At 41.5% G+C, this 17,627-nt stretch overlaps 1 protein-coding gene across 7 annotated transcripts in view; it reads right to left on the bottom strand.

Annotated features, from left to right (window-relative positions):
* The window catches only part of LEF1 (lymphoid enhancer binding factor 1), a 98,770-nt gene that overhangs the window by 31,735 nt on the left and 49,408 nt on the right, over positions 1 to 17,627 (bottom strand). For all 7 annotated transcript variants that reach the window (XM_053403842.1, XM_053403843.1, XM_053403847.1 and 4 more), the window contains exons 5-6: positions 6,825 to 6,957; positions 102 to 192 (exon numbers count right to left, since the gene is read on the bottom strand). In XM_053403842.1, the coding sequence (XP_053259817.1) occupies positions 102 to 192; positions 6,825 to 6,957 (224 nt within the window). The remainder of the gene's footprint in view (positions 1 to 101; positions 193 to 6,824; positions 6,958 to 17,627) is intronic.

The raw sequence follows: 17,627 nt of genomic DNA, 5'->3' as shown, positions 1-17,627 counted from the left end.
AAGGCAGCAATTATTATTATTTTAAAACAAAAACAAACACACACATACACAACTATGCAAGCACACACAAACTTAGTTCGGAAGCACCAGGAGGTTCTTACCAGCCAAGAGGTGGGGTAATCTGCCCAACACCACCGGGAGACAAGGGATAGAAAGTGGGCATATCAGGACCTGGAGGATGTCTGGACATGCCTGTTGAAAAGTATAGAGCGCAAGTTGTCATTTTGGTCATCAAATTATGAAATGCTGTGTTAAAAAGAAATAGAAGCAACTCGTCCGTAAATTAAAAGAAGAAAATGGAACAAAACCTCTAAGCCCATAGTGCATTTAGTATTTAGATTCACTTTCAAAACAAACACCCACACGACTCATTTCATCAGCCCAGATTATGAATGCTTAAATTTCAATATTTTTTTTGGTCTAAGAGTTTTCCCTACCTACTTGATAGCAACAGGGCAACTAGGACTGAACTGTCAACCAAACCAAAGACACACAGAGGAAAGATTAAAAGCTGGCATGTTCTCTGCCGAAACTAATTCTTAGATGCTACAGCTGGGATATGATCTGGGTCAGAAATGTGCTTGCTACAGCTGCTTTGTGCAACAGAGCTACTGACCCCAAGATATTAAGGGTTGGAGCCAGATACATGCTTAGGCCCCATTTAAATTAAGGGTCTTAAGTTGTTACTTACTTATCCACATCATTTATGGTAACAAAATTAAAAACCACTATGTCATTCAACGAAACAGTCACAGATTCTATCATAGAGTTAGAAGGAGCAATCAAATTAGTGATTTTACATGCCATATAGCCACTTTGTAAGAATGGCTGGTGTCAGCATTTAGAAAATTTGGATATCTACCCAAGGCCCACAGATGTTTGTAAGAACCTGTTAATCCAAGCCTTGGATCTGGTGTGAATAGCTACAGTAAAATCTAGACACTGGCTCTTAGAACGCATTTCATGTTCCAGGGGGATAGTTATAGCTATCTATCTGTTGCAACAACAACAAAATCTTACAGCATCTTAAGTGCTAATAAATTGATTGTGGCATAAGCTTTCATGCACCAGAGCCCACTTTGTCAGATATATACTCTACTCAGTGGGTAAGTATATACACCCCGAGTACAAAGAGAAGGAAGAGTGATTGATTGTGTTTCTAAAGCAAAGTCAAAAGGTCAAGCAATACAGGACATAGCAGTAAGTGAATCACAGTGCTATGCAGAACACAAATGACTTCAAGATCCAATCGGAACGGATGTAACCCACTGACTAGTGGATGCTGATAATGAACAGGCATTGCAAGATCAATAGCTTAAACACACACCTAACAATTGCTTTCTGCAGTGATCTAGCAATTCCTAGGATTTGCTCAGATGAAACATCAGAGCATCAAATTTGCTAAGAGAGTCATACTCATCACATTTGAAACTTCCATAGGAATACCGTGATCCTGTGATCTCCTGGGACCACAAAATGCCATGGGAATTGAAATGCTCCCCTGCTGGTATTCAAATATCACCAATTTGTCCCCATTTATCTTCTTGCATGAGAAATAAACTTATTTGATTTAAGGCAATGGGAGAAGGACATCACTGCTCAGTCATACCATGTTAGAGGATGGCTAGATGAACAAGACTTTGATTTTATGGCCATTGTAGTTTGGTCCCATGACAGTGTTGCCAGAAAAGCTAGGGTAGCAAAATGGCACCAGTTTATATATTTTTAAACTCCATTAAGTGACCTATTGCTGCTGGTTAGCAGTTGCTTCAGTTAAGAAGTGCTATCTGTTAAGAAGGTGTTGTGAGGTGGAATTATCATCTTCCAGGATGAGCTGTAGACAGTAAATGACATTCAGTTAGCCTTTTGCTGGGTCCAATCTACTGACAGCAACTCTGTACCTGCCTTGACTTAGTTGATCTGGTTTTCCCTCTTCCCAAGTGAGTGCTCCTGTTTTAAGAATGCATTATGTAAAACTTGAAGGTGGTAGTCTCTAACCAAAGGAATGGATAAATGCAGTTACATCATCCAATAGACAATGTATTCTGTGGTATGACCTGGATGGCAGCTTGAAGCATATACGGTAAGTATGTCAGCAAATTGTAGTTTCCAGGAAGACTGTGATGCCCGGAAGATAAGTATGACTGCAGGTGATTTTGAACCTAAGAATAAACTCTTCTTAGTAAGGCACCTGTCCTGTGAGAATGCCAAAATCTGAAACAGGATTATCTAGTTTCTGCATTCGGGATAGCAGCTAGGATAATATTGGGTGTGTCTGCATAGATTTGTTCCTGAAATTCTGTAGGAAGGTTCCCCCTGCAGCTCTGACCCTGGCAAGCTGCATGAAGATATAAACGTTCCATGTAAAAGTCCAATCTATATTGAAACCACCAGGAGAGGTCCACAGATTAACCCTTTTCCAGTGTTGAGAGGATAAGTTGCTGTCTCCAGTGCACTGCTGAGTGATGGGACTGAAGTATTCCTTGAATTGGGGATGGTGGAAATAAACTTCCATCACTGTAAACCTCTGCAACATATATGCAGATGTCACTGAGCCGAAAGAGTTTCCAAGACAAGATGTGGCTCTTCTGCCTAAGTCAGCATGAGGCTGAGCAGGATAACAATTTTGCCAGGTGAGTTAAGGGCACCACTCTTGTGGGCCCTGCAACATGAAGGAGTTTCGCATAGAAAATAACGCTGGAAAATATAGATGGATTGCCTTGTTTTGGGAACATACTGCGAAGTGCAAACTTGTGGAGAAGGTTGGGTCTATGTAAGGCTCTGTTCTTGAGAGTTCATCATTCTTCATGCTCACCTGCTTGCCCCACTGCACAGCAGCCTTATATCAAGTCACACCATTTGTCCACCTAGGCCAGTACTGTCAACACTGATTGGCAGCAGCTCCCCACAATTTCAAACAGGAATCATTCCCAGCCCGACCTGGAAATGATGGGGATTGAACCTGTGGCCTTCTGCATGCAAGGCAGATGCCTTTCCACTGAGCTACAGAGACCCTTCCCTAGACTGCTTACCAGATTGTATTCAGTTTTCATTTGTGCTCTGGTTGATACTGTGATGCACCAGCTGTCCTGCCTTGCACTGACTGACCTTTTGTCTTCAGTATTTATACGTGATACGTAATTTTTAAAAGATTCCTTCTCTCTATACTAGGATATACATATATATACCTACCCACTTAGGTGACTGCTTCATCTTTCTGATGGAGGAGGATCTGGGTCACAAAAGTTTAGGCCACAAGACCAGTAGTTTTTATATAGCATGGTTAATTTTCACTCTGATTTAAAAAGAAAGAGAGGAAGAAGGTTACAGCCTATAAGTCAAGGGTGGAGTACCTCTGGCCTGCTGGATGTTATTGGACAATAACTCCCTTAATCCCCGACCATTGGGCTATGCTCTCTGAGGGAGATTTTTTGGGGTCCAACAACTTCTAGAAGACCACAGATTCCCCACCCTGCGAAAAGTGATAAAATAAAAGTATATGGCGAAGCTTATCTGATCTCTCTCTCTTAAAGGAAAGAAGTCTTGTAAAACAAATCAGAATGAAACATTTTCAGAGGGGCTGAGAGAGCAGAAAAACAGCAGCTCCAAACAGGCAGCAGACCAGACTTATTAGATTAGGTAAATTGCTGCTTGTACATTTTCTGTGGTTCCCTTGTGATTCACAGATTTTGGAAACTTGCTACCACAGAGGATCGGTGGTTAATTAAGAATCATTTTCAGGCGTGTAATGGTCACACTTGATATGATTCATTTGGCTCCTGATTGTCACTCCAGCTTCAGCTAAGCTCCTTGTCTCTGACTCTTGTGGGCGCCAAGGTCAATCTTTTGTATTGGTTAGTATTTTTGCAATGGCATAAGGAAGTCCCACTGGAAATGATCCATCAACTCACATTCTCAAGAACGTAGAAATGCTACAAACTCAAAAAAAAAAAAAAAACCACCTCAAGGATTAAAGCTAATCCTAGTCCCAGATGAGCCCTATGGTTTTCATGCTCTACCTAAATCTCATGCCCCAAGGAGGCACATAGAATTATGGTCACAGAGACCATTAAACCATTGATTTATTTAGTGCATTAAAGAACCAATGCAAAAATCACAGTCTCTTTTCATATGTAAAGTCTTCTATTCTAAGTGAGAGGAGGTATAAGTGACCCTGCCATTTTGAGGGGGGCGGGAATCTGACTACATCAAAATTCAATATAATCAAAACAGGTTTCAACATTTGGGGGTGGTTGAAGGAAAGCCATAATGGCAGAAAAGTGTATGTGGCAAATAGGTGGTGTGGGGCCCCCGGTTCAGGCTACAATCACTAGGGGGACAAAGCTTAAAGTCCCCGTTCCTACACTTCCATTATTGTCCTTATCTGTTATTGTTTTGTTTTTTGTTTTAACTATTTATTTTGTGTTTTTATCCTGTATTTTTTATCTTGGGAACTGTCCTGAGATCTTTGGATGAAGGGTGCTATATTAATCAATCAATTAATAACAAGAAAAGCTCTCAGAGCAGCTTTCAAGAATCAGTTCTAAGATGGTCCCTACTCTCAAGCTCAAAATCTAAAAAGACACGAGACATGAGAAAAACAGTGGCTGTTCTGACTCTTTTACCCTTGATAAAGGGAAGCGCTCCTCTGTTTCCCCAGATTCAGAAACAGAACTGGTGACAATGTCTAGGCCAAGGAGATGGGGTCGGTCTTGCCACACCATTCTTCCCTCACCATACATGTTGCTAAACTGCGTGCTAGACTATGGAGCATTGCCCAGAGACACAAGACAATGTCAAGCACATCAAAATGCAAGTAGATAAATAGGTACCACTCTGGCGGGAAGGTAAACGGCGTTTCCGTGTGCTGCTCTGGTTCACCAGAAGCGGCTTAGTCATGCTGACCACATGACCTGGAAGCTGTCTGTGTACAAACGCTGGCTCCCTTGGCCTATAGAGTGAGATGAGCGCCGCAACCCCAGAGTCGTCTGTGACTGGACCTAACGGACCTTACCTTTTCTTCTTTTATGTGTGTGAATATTTTATATACAGAATGGGGACAAATACAAATTTCACAAATACAAGGAACATTTATAATTAAAGAAGTTTACAATGAGCAATCATTATGTACTGATGTGAAGAGAAGGGAGAGAGAATTAGATTATCATCCCAAACTTGCCCAGCATCCATTGTTTATGCAAGCAAGTCTGTGTAGAGGGTCCATATATCTGAGTATTTCCTATTTCCTATCATTTTCCTGCTTCCTGGAGGCTCTTTCTGATAAACGGCCAGTTGGATCATATTTTCTGTCCATCGTATGATGGAGAGGAGGGAGAGAAGAAGTTTCCTTCCAGTTAAACATTTAGCCACAGAGTGCACGCAACAGCCAATCTCATTGCCCTTTGGTTAAATTCCAATGGGTTGGTATATAATTCAGCAACATGACGACATCTGAGAAGATCAGGGATATGTGAAAACCACATTTATTATGTGTGGAAAAACCAATAAAAATTTAAAAAAAAGAAGAAAAAAAAAGAAAACCACATTTATGTGGCTTGTCACTTCTTTCCAAAATGGGATGTTTGGACAGGACCACATCATGGGACACAACATTGCCTAGGAGACACGAAAGAGCCAACAGCATCTTATTTCTAAGTCCTCCTTCCCTCTCACCATAGACTTTCCAGTTGTTTTCAGAAATGGCACTGCCGAACATAGCATGTCTACCAAGCCTAAACTGTCACAACCACTCTACATGTATATTCTACTGGATTTTAAGCAATTGCAACAGTAGATATCAGCAGCAATGATTGCAGAGTCGCTTATCAATGCAGTGGCCACTCCCAAAGCCAGCTAAGCTGTCTCTTGCACTGCAAAATTCAAAGGAACAACAACTACGCTCCAGCAGTCTAGGCAATAAAATACAGGAACAACAGAAGCTGCCTTATACTGAGTCTGTCCAGCTCAAGTCTGTCTACAGTGGCTGGCTGTGACTGCTCAGTGTTTCAGACAGAGGACCCTTCTGGCCCCACCTGGAGATGCTGAAGATTGAAAATGAGACCTTCTGGACACAAAGCAAATGCTCTACCACTCAACTAGGCACATACAACCTCTACATTTTTATCCATTAGAAACTTCATATATTACTGTAAGAAAAACTTGGGGACTTCTTCTTTAAAGGAAAAAAACCACACACACACACACATGAAATTTTTATTACGAAGCAAAGTTAAAAATTCAGGTATCCGAAAGCAAACACACACATAATAATGCAAGATCAGTTTCATATTCTGAAAGCACACCATAAACAGCATTTAAGATTCTGTGGTAATATTTTAAATTAAGATTAGTGTCCAAGCTAAACTTTCAGAAAACCAACCAACCAACCAACCAAGTAAGAAATGGCTATTATTTATTCAAACGCAGGTGAAAACCTGGATGAAAGGGAAAGCTTCAGGTTGAATAGCCTCTTGGTTTCCTCTAAAGAAAGCCTAATCTAAACTTTAAAACAGAATTTGGTTAGTCATTAAGAAAGGTTCATAGCATCCGCCTTTCACCTATCAGAAGCCAATTTGGGGGAAAGTACCTCCTAATGCACTGGTAATTTAGAACTTATGTACTACACTGGCAAAATGGCAGGGGGCGCCAAGGACTTCAGTTGTGGTTATTTCCACAAAAGTGAACCAGGAAAACCTAGGCATTTGGCTCCTTGATGAAGATATATTTTAGGACGGAATAATTGTTGCCTTTAGCATCCCTGCGATAAGGGCAAAACGTGGTTGGCTATTCTGCCGAACGGCTGCAAATAAATTAAGGCCTCTCACCTTGTTTTGAGTTGACGTCTGAGGGGAGGTGTGATGGATGCGTCCCTGGAGAAAAGTGCTCATCACTGTAGGTGATAAGTGGGGTGAGAGGGTGGACCGCATGGGAAGGCTGCACCACCGGTACTTTGTTGGACTGCAAACAAAAAACAAAAAAGCATTGGTAGTGATTTTTTTATTTTATTTTAAATAGGGCTTGTCATGTTTTTGTGAGGTTTTTTTTTATCTGCCTAGCTTTTAAATAACCAAGCAGTTAAATGTACATAAAGGTGACAGTTTAAACAACACCCACCCACACACCCACACAGAGCACACCTTCAGGTTACCGGACTAGGCAAGTTTTCCACAATCTCTTTACTCCACCCGGATCCGCACACCATTTACTCCACTAGCCTTTTAATGTGACTTGCCTTCTGGTTTTGCAATCTACCTGGGACTGAAAACGCAATGTTCTAGCTATAACTAATGGCTGCTGGGGCAGCATTCGTTGAGATTGGTCAGAAGTCATACAGGCCTGCTTCACACACAGCAATATTCTCATCGCCGGGTGGGGAGGTGGGAAGCCACCAAACAGCAGGATGGGCACATTATCCACTACAGTTCAAAAGCGCAGGTACGAGGAGCTGTCCACCTCTTTGGGAATATGTATTAATTGATGTATTATGTAAAAATGGCAGAGATGCAGCCAGGGATCTAGCAGTAAACAACAACTGGTGTAAATAGTGTGACTGTCAGGTTAGCACACCCATTATTTTCCATCTGGGCTCTGCCATGACATTTTCAGCATTAAACATGGGGATGCTTAAGTCTCATTGGAGTCATTCATAGAGATCAGGGGTGGGGAGCCTGTAGTCCATCAAATGTTGTCAGGACTACAACTCCCACCATCCCTGACTAATGGTCATGTTAGCTGGGGCGGATGGGAATTGAGAGTACAGAAATTTCTGGGTGGTCACATATATCCCACCCTTGATACAGATGCAGTGCTGGTGTCTGTCATCACCTTATTTTATGTTTCCAGTGCCTAAGGATAATCTGTACCAAGCTTTTTTAAAAAATTGTTAAAGACATGTATATTATTGTTATTTTGATAACATACTATGAAAGGCAGACTTCTATAGCACTGGTAAAGTAATATTCTCTACTGCCTCTCTACATTTAATCTGACCACCACTAGACCTACTCTCCAAGGCAAGTCCCCTTCTCACTGCAATCTCACTGAGTGCATCTTCTTCCCAAGACATCATATTTTATCAAGTCATGCAGTACAATTTCATCAGTGTATTCTGATGGTAGATATGAAGATACTCAATACTGCTTCATTTTCATTTAGACCATCCCACTCCCAAATTGCAAGTAACCCCAAAGTTAGGTTTCTCTGAAAGTGATACTACAATGCTGTGGGGGGAGGGGGAGTCTATTTCATATCAAACAAAAGGAATAATAATGGAAGTGTGCTAAAAAACCACCACTACCACCACCACCTTACTGAATCATAGTCATTTCTATCAGAGTAGTGCTACCCTGGATATTAAGGTAAAACAAAGCTCATATAACAAAACTGTATCCAGTATTTGCTAGAAATTAGCAAAGCATTTTTTAAATAAAAAAAAATCAAGATATCCCACTACTACATGCAGAAATCCCCTCAAGCTGAAAAAAATGCTGGAGTTACCAGAATAATTCCTAATTTTCTCCCCACAGGCTAAGTCTATGCAAAACACAGAAAATGTTTGAGACTCATTTGCATTATTACACCATGTTCTGTAGTTTAATTTTCTCTTTTTCTGTAGATGGGCGCTATGCTATCAAGAAAGAAACCTTAGCGTATTTTTACGAGACTCCTACTGGATCCCCCTTAAGCAATATTTTTTTGCTCATAAATTTAAGATCACGACGGAGGGTTGTACAGGGAAGGGAGGGTTCAGATCAAAATGCAGATACGGCTTAAAAAGAACTTCAAATAATGTAAAATATTGGGAGCTAAGGAAAGAGGAAACCTATCCAGATTTAGTCAAATGCTAATATGATCAGAATTTGTTGGCCCATATTTAAAAATACAGGGCAGGAGAAGTGTCTCTGTATAATAAGCCTTTCTAGTTTAGAACGAACGAACACAAAGCCAGAGTCATATTTTTTTTTCTTTGTGTGTTTCCTCCCCCCCCCGCATACTTTCCCTTGTTTTCAGAGCACCACCTTAAGGAGCCTGCTTTAGCAAGTGGTATCATCTTAATGTCTGACCTATCCCTCCAGTCATATAGGCTCAGAATCTTCTGCCATGAATTTTTGCTAAATTATGCTATCCTTGCTCTCCTCTTAATTTTACGGTTTTCAACACAGATTTGCTTTCCTGTGGGAAGGAGATAAGAACCTGAGGATTTTAATTTAAGCTTTGGCCTTGTCTTATATTTTGCAAGAGGGAGACAGTGCACAGGCAGGAGAGAGAAAACAGTGCTACTCATAGGTGTTTTAAAGCCAACAAGCATTAGGCCCATTATTTGTGGCCAAGTAATAAAAGCTGTATGGATTCTCATTAAGGTATAGGAGCTGGCTTCCAAGGGTGATAGCTCAAACGGCCATCATCTCTCCTTTTTCAAAAGACGCAAATTGGATACCCAGATTCAGATTATGTATAGCTACATGCCTCTGTTTTCTGGGAAGAAAAACATATTAGTTTTACTGTTACTTACAAATATTTTAGAAACAAAGGGAGGGAAGTCGGAAAACAGTACTGAGCAAGCAACATTTTCAAAGATGAGCATTTATGGGAACTTTTATCACCACCATGCATTAGGAGGTGCTGAACTGCTGTTTGGGCTCAGTAACTGGCCAGTATGGAAGTGAGAGCTGGACCATCAAGAAGGCTGATTGCCGAAGAATTGATGCTTTTGAATTATGGTGCTGGAGGAGACTCTTGAGAGTCCCATGGACTGCAAGAAGATCAAACCTCTCCATTCTGAAGGAAATCAGCCCTGAGTGCTCACTGGAAGGACAGATCCTGAAGGTGAGGCTCCAATACTGTGGCCACCTCATGAGAAGAGAAGACTCCCTGGAAAAGACCCTGATGTTGGGGGAAATGGAGGGCACAAGGAGAAGGGGACAACAGAGGACGAGATGGTTGGACAGTGTTCTCGAAGCTACTAACGTGAGTTTGACCAAACTGTGGGAGGAAGTGGAAGACAGGAGTGCCTGGCGTGCTCTGGTCCATGGGGTCACGAAGAGTCGGACACGACTAAACAACAACAACTGGCCAGTAACTAAAGATGAATCCTGATAAGATGAATGCACTGTGAATTGATGGTTCCTGGGATCAGAAATGGGCTGTGCATGTGCTGAACGAGCTTGTGCTCCCTCTTGAAGGAGCAGAAATGCAGCTTAGGGATGCTTATTGATCAAGTATTGCCACTAGAGACCTTAGTTAAGAAGTGCAATTAGTGTGGAATTCTGCTGCCAGAGTTCCTAGCTTTAGGAAGGTGATGGGAGGGTTCTAGGACCCTGCCAGAGCCTCACACCTCCTTCCCAAAGCCCAGTGCCTCACTCAGCCAGCTTTGGGAATACAGCACAAGGACTAGGATGTAGGGCTCGCTCTCCCACCACCACCACTATGCGTGCACACATGACAAGGCAGTATGCAGCCCACAGGTTCTGTGTCAAAGTAATCTTGCAGCCCCCTTGGTATGAAAAGTTTGACCATCTTGGTCTAGATGGAAGCTATGCAGCATATATACTGAGGGAATTATAGTACATTGGATGTCGTTTTGTTCTCAAGCCCAGTTCCAAGTACTTTAAGTACCTTTGAAGGGCTAAATCACTTGAACACCTTCCCCCACCCCATATCTACCTGCCCCTCACATGAAGACCTTAGATTAGGCCCTTTTCCAAGTTCTATCTCTAGGAAAGGTGTGTTAGGAAGGACAGGGCCTTTTGGCGATTGACTTTGGAATACCCTCCTGAAGGAGGTAAGACAAGTAGTCTCAGTGTTTCTTTTTGGTACCCAATTAATTGCCCAAGCTATTTACTGTATTGTTTTAGCTGATTGAATAGTTTTGATGTATTACCTCTCAGATATTATATTGATTTTTGATTTTTATTGTTTTTTTCTTTAAAAATACTACATTGATGTTTTGGGAGAATTCATGTTTAAATGAATGAGTGGTTTATATTACAAATTTTTTAAAAAGATTATAAAAGTGTATTTAAAAAATGAATAGCCGACTGGGGGTCTCTGGGCTCATTTCAGCCTCTGAATTTCCCCTCTTCCAATTTAACAAAAGGCTCCCAATATAGCACAAAAGCTGCTTTCTTCTGCATAAGACATACAGAAAGAGCTCTTTCCCCTTCTGCCCCCTTTAAAAACAACAACGTTTTCTATTTGTGCACTTTGGCTGGCTGCCTTAGTTCAGACATCACTGAGGTGTATAAAAAGTTGAGGGCACTGTGGAAAACCACTGCTGATGTGCATAACAGGGAACAGCAAAGATTTGTGTCATACAGGAGTGTAGCCAACAGTGGTGTGTGGTCAGTGGAATAGGGGGGTTAGGTTCCTTAAAGGGTTCAAGAGCCTTTATGCCACCTTCCCAAAGCCCACCCAGCTTTGGGAAAGAGACGGCAGGGCTGGAAAGCTTCTGCCCGGCTTTGGAAAGAAGGAGAAATGCTCACATATTAGACGTTGCGACATCACACAAAAGACATCCCCCCCCCCACATATCACCCTCGCAAGCCAGTGCCTCTTTTCCCCTATGAAAAATGGTGCTGATTCTTCAGTCCTTAGTTCAAAAAATATAGCCTCTTCTAATACTTGCCAAGGTAGACACACATCATACCACAGTTAAGAACCATTATGGCATACTGGGTGTTACAAAGAATTTATTTCTGACACTATGTTTCCTAAATAGTGGATAGCAATCAAAACTCAACAAAAACAAGTCAAAACTGAGTTGATAAACACAGAAGTGCTTCTTGCAATAGCCAGCATAAGCGTGCCAAGGTTTGCAAAGCGAATTAAGACAGTGGCATTTTAGATCTAATATTGGCAATATGGAAACAAAATGAACTTTCAAGCACTTTTAAGAACATGATCTGTATTATTCTAATACTTATATTATCTGACCCAATAATTATACTGCAACAAGAAACAAGCACTATTAGGCCTTTTGCATTTCTAAATATTTTTACAAAGTGGTTTGCTGTTTGTTAAATATACAGGGCGGGGTTGGATATTTAAAACAAATAAAGGTCTAGGATTCTCTAGGACAGGGTAACCTGAAAATCTTCCTGCTAGTATTTTGAAACTTTGCAGGCCTGTCTGCACCTTTCTTTATGAGCTGATGTTTTTAAAACAATTCTTCTTCTGTCCCAGCAGACATGGTGGCAACCTAACTCATGCACAAAACCCTATACCGCTCCTGTAAAAGAGAACCTTGCCCAGGTACAACATGCTGCCATTATCTCAGAGATTCAATGGACAACACTTGACTATTTTTGCTCTAGAAAGCTATATTTCAAAATGTCCATGGGAAAAAATGGTTTGGGAACCACTGATCTCAAGGGTTAAAAAAGAAGCAGCAGTAGAATCTTGTGTTCCACTGCCACACACACACACACCCCAGCCTCCTACCAGTTCAGACCATTAGTTCACCTAAGACTAGTGGCTCTTCAGGGTCTTAGGCAGAGGTCTCTCTCAGCCCCAGCTGCTAGAGATCCCTTCAACTGGAGAAGCCAGAGACTGAGCCTGGGACCTTCTGATGTCAGAGCTCATCACCTAAAAGGTGAGGTGAAGATGGTGAAGGGAGTGCCTAGCTGTCCAGTCCAAAAGTATTCTCACAGTTTTTCTCTTATGGTACAGGAATACCATATATGGAAGGCACTTTCACATATAAAGACTCCCATCTCCATCTCATGCAAAAAATCAATAGCAGATTTCCCTCTCTCTTTTTTTACTTGTTTTCTTGATGTTACATCACTCCACTTTCCACCCTCCCCCAATAAAATGTTTATATATGTTGCAGGCAGGATGCAATTTAAGTTAGTTGGAAGGTGGGTGTAGGCAAGAACAAAAAAGAAAAAAATCTAAAAATAACATCAAGGCGCCTAACTCCAACTCTCGAATAGACAGTACTTTGGAATTCACTGCAAATGACAAGCACAACTCCCCCTAATTCAGAATTGAATAGGAACAGAAACAATCACGCAGTACTAAATTCAACTGAGCTGACTTATCAGGTGTGGGGAACCTCAGGCTCTCCAGACCTCTTTATACGGCCCTCAGGACTCTCCGCCGGCCATGCTGCCTTGCCAGGTCATCATATCCCTCACTTGCCCTGCTTCACAACTTTCTTGAGTGCATTTGACTGACTAGAATGTGTCATTGAACTGTCATAATGCCTCTTTGCCTCCCTGTGGAAATTCTGACTTTTGCTTGTATAGATTGTACCCTACCATACAAAGGTAAGTATCACATAGGTTGCTCTGCTCATTTTTTCCGCTGGCCTCCAGAAGGTTATCCACTAGGAAATGATAGCCCTCAGGCTTAAAAGGATTCCCTGTCCCTGTGACATACATATCCACCTTGCACCACAGCTGCTGTGGAATGTCAAGATTCTTCAAATTTGTCAGAGTCTGGAGAAAATTCAATTACACAAAACGAAACACCATTATGACTACATGGTAGGCAATGGACCATGGATTAAAATGCAAAGAATGTAGCAACCCAGGGGTGCCAACTTGAATAAAATATGGTGGAGGGCAGGTAAGCCCCACCCTGAATAATCTATCACATGCATACCGTTTGAATGGCGATGCCTATTAACTTTGTATGCGGTGCCCTCCTCAAATATTTTAGGGGGTGTGTGAAGCTACCTTGGCCCCCTAGGAGTTGGCTCCTGTGTTGCAACCTGAGATACAAAGACAACACAGAATTGTCCATAAACTAACCAGGAAAAATAAGTGAACTTGCAGGGATTAATACAACCGGATATGTATCCAACCTGCAAAGTTGTATTTGCAACCAGTAGGGAGAAGCTGGCTCAGAGTAAGCCAGCATGGTGTTGCTAATCTTTAATCAGGAGCCATCTTCTAAACCATTGTTCCAACATAGCTGAAGCAGGAACCTGATTGCAGAGATGTCCCCTTAGGAGCCAATTCAGAAGCCTCCAATGAATTTCACAGTTATGCATAGATCAATTAGTTTTGTCTTTGCCTGGAAGCAGCTCCAAATGATTGCAAGCAGAGCTGCTTAGCAATCCTTTGGTCCCGTCTCTTCTAAACTAAAGCATAGCTTTGGGACAGCTGATCTAAGGAGAGAGGCTGGACCTGGACTTACTTTGACCAACAACTCATTGATTCCTTCTCAGCTAAATAACTGCACAAGTTACTTATATCTTCTTTCTAAACAATGTTGCTGCTAACCTGGTTTTGCTTAGGGCTCCTTCCACGCAACCTGTTTATTCAGTATTCATCCTAATTTGCTTACACATAGTTTACGTGGTGGTTAGACTATGTCCAATGTTTATTGAGCATTCGTTCTTAAATTTTTATGGGGTGGCTATATGACAATGAATGTTCAACCTACATTCATCCTGATTTGCTTGTGGTGTGATTACACGTCAGCCATTTGTCCATCTCACAATTTTCAGTGCATTTTCTTGTCACTTTCTTAACCAAAAAAGGTCATTTTTTTAAAGTGAATTTATTGCACTAGGGCAACAGAGCACTTTATCCCGCTTCAAACGAGAAAAAACTATGGTAACACTCCAGGTCAGTATGCACTTGAATCACTCCTGCATAGCACTGACAGTCTGGAAGCTCCCTTAAACAAGTTGCTTTCTGATTATCTCTGACTAATCTCATGCTTGAAAAAGTTATACAAGATTTTGTTTTTCTTCCCAGAAGGGCTACCATTCAAAGCAAACATTCCTCTGAACACAGTATTACACCCAGAGGGAGAAGAAAAACAAAGACGATCCTTTGAGCAGATATTTAAAGAAATATATTCAGCAAACAGATTTGGTGTGATTCATCGCATATTGGACCCATTAAATAATCACAGAATCACATCGCAACTTAATCTAATGGGGGGGGTGCAAATTGGGGCAAACTTCTTACTTTATAGCCAATTAGATGGGTGTGCGGAACCTGTAGACTTCCAAATATTGTTGGACACCAATTACCATCAGCCCCAGTCAACATGGTCAGTGGTCAGGAATGATGAGAGTTTAGCCCAGCAACATCTCCACCCATAAATAGAACATAAGCTTCGTATCTTTCCCTTAGACCAGCTAACCATACTCAAAACAGGTGCATACCCTCTCCAAGGTCAACATGAAGTATCTTCCCTTCCATATGCACTTTCAGTCTCAGAAACCAACACCTGTATATACTAAGTAGAGTAAACAAAGTGAGCCACTCAGCAGTAATGTTACACAGAGTTCCGTTTCTTTGTCTCTTAAGCAACAGGGCCCTGGCTGGCCAACTCATTGTTGGATGAGATGACTAATGAGTATGGATATGTAAAAGAGAAATAAACAATTTCCATTGTGGAATGGTGATGATAACAGTCACAAAAAGGTGAAAGGTTGAGTACCTACATTGCCTCTAAGTAGTTACTCATTGGGGGAAATGACATAGGTCAGTGGTAGATCATCTGCCTTACATTCAGGTTCAACTGCTAGTATCTCTTAGAAGGTCTGGGAATGTTTCCTACCTGAAACCCTAGAGAGCTACTGTCAGTCATTATAGACAATGTTGTGCAAGATGGACCAACAGTCTGAATCAGAATTAGGCAGTTTCCTATGTTCTGATAGTTAATAAAGGTCTTATACCTGGAAAAGTCAAAGGTCTGCAACGAAGCATCACTTTTCAGATGCAGATGTAGCTGAACAAAAGCTCTTTCACTTAGCATCTAAGTGTCTAGGCTGCAGGTTGCACCACACACTGATGACTGGATGAGCAAAGCAAAAGTATCAGAAAAATGCAGAACTTCACAGGTCTGTAAAACTAAATAGCCCAGTGTCATGCTTAAAAGCACCTTGTCACACGGATGCCATAATGTATTATGAACATGAAAGAGTAACGGCAAAGGAACACTCAAGCCTGTTAACCTGATAGTGTGCCTATAATGCCCCCACTGACCAGTTTGAAAAGGGCGGGGGTATTTTACAAATAGAGCTATAGAGTTTCACAGCACCTTTTAAAGAAGTTACATACAATACTAGGCTCCAGCTCTTTTGCAATATTAGATACTAAAAACAAACAAAAAATAAACCATAGCCAGGTGATTGTGTTCACCCAATAAACAAAGCCAAAATTATTATCTTTTAGAACTTAAAAAAGTATTCAAGCACATTTGCACATTTTTAAACAAATAAAATAACACTTTTTCATCTGACTTTAGTGGCAATTTGAATGTGGTCTTTACGCTGCAAGCTTTAAGGAATATTTTGAATTCTGAGTGGAGGGGTGAACTGCTTTACTTTCCAGTTGGCAATTTATTTGCCTGAGGCACAGTCAGTAGAGCATGTTCTCAAGGTTGTGGATTTGAGCCCCACGTTGGGCCAAAGGATTCCTGCATTCCAGGGGGTTGGACTAGATGACCCTCATGGTTACTTCCAACTCTACAATTCTATGACGACTCTATGAGGCAGTTCATTATTATTTCCCACAGCACTACAAAGCTTTGGAATGCCTTTGCTTGTGTCACTCTCTCTCATCCTGCAACTTTCCCCCAACTTTTTTTTTTAAAAAAATGAACTGTAGCAGCTGGAGTCCACAATTAGAAATGCAGAAAAGGGGAGGGGGGAGAATTTCCTTCCTGGCATTTGCCTATTCAGAACCATTCCCCTCTTATAGAATATAGACACTAGGTGATGAAGCTGCACAACAAGGATGCTGCCCAAAAAAGCTTATTACCCTGAACGTTTAAAGGGATCCATAACAACACAGTAAGAGCACTGCTGGATCAGACCACAGGTGTCTCTAGTCTAGAATCCTGTTCCCTACACAGGCTGACAAATGCCTATGGGAAGCTTGTGGGGCCATGAACAGATTGAATGACTTCCCTGTTCAAGCAGAAAAGCCTACTGTGGCGATCACACAGGGTCCCCGGACGTTTAACGATCTATTGATCCCTGTGCCACCACTGTGCTCGCTTCCCCGCTGCCACCAACCAGTTACTCTCTGGTAAAACACTGAGTCCAGTCAGTTGTTAAAAGTGAACCAAAAAAACCAAGTTTGTTTTACAAAAATTAACAAGTTTATGGTTTCTCAGATAATATTCCTGTCAGTATCTTAACTTTAGTTTCCTTACCAGCCTATACCTTCCTAATACCTTCTGGCTGATTATCTCAACTGTTTGACTGACTCCTCTTAACAAATTCTCTCACTCTCTCACACCAGACTAGCTCAACCCACAGACTTATCTTCTCTGTCTCTCCGAACTCCAGACTGTCTTCTCAACAACTCTAACTCCCTAAACCTTATACACAGTTAACTCTGCCCCCTGGGTTCCCATTGGTTAGTCATTTTGCAATTAGTTAACCCTTTCCCTATGAACCCAGTATGATGTCACACACATAGGAGGGCAAACGCCACACCTACTATTGTCACATACCTATCACATAGTTAAACTATGGAATTCCTTCCCACAGGAGGCAGTGATGGCCATCAGCTTGGATGGCTTTAAAAGAGGGTTGGACCAATTCTTGGAGGACAAGGCTAGAATCATCTCCTCCTTTTCTGGCTTCTTATGGGCATCTGGTTGGCCATTGCGACTTCTCAATTCCAAAGACCACATGCCTTTTTTCACAGCAG

This window comes from Podarcis raffonei, chromosome 9 (genome assembly GCF_027172205.1).
Source record: "Podarcis raffonei isolate rPodRaf1 chromosome 9, rPodRaf1.pri, whole genome shotgun sequence".
Taxonomy (NCBI): domain Eukaryota; kingdom Metazoa; phylum Chordata; class Lepidosauria; order Squamata; family Lacertidae; genus Podarcis; species Podarcis raffonei.
The sequence above is the reverse complement of the archived record's forward strand: the minus strand, read 5'-3'. Positions and strand labels throughout refer to the sequence as shown.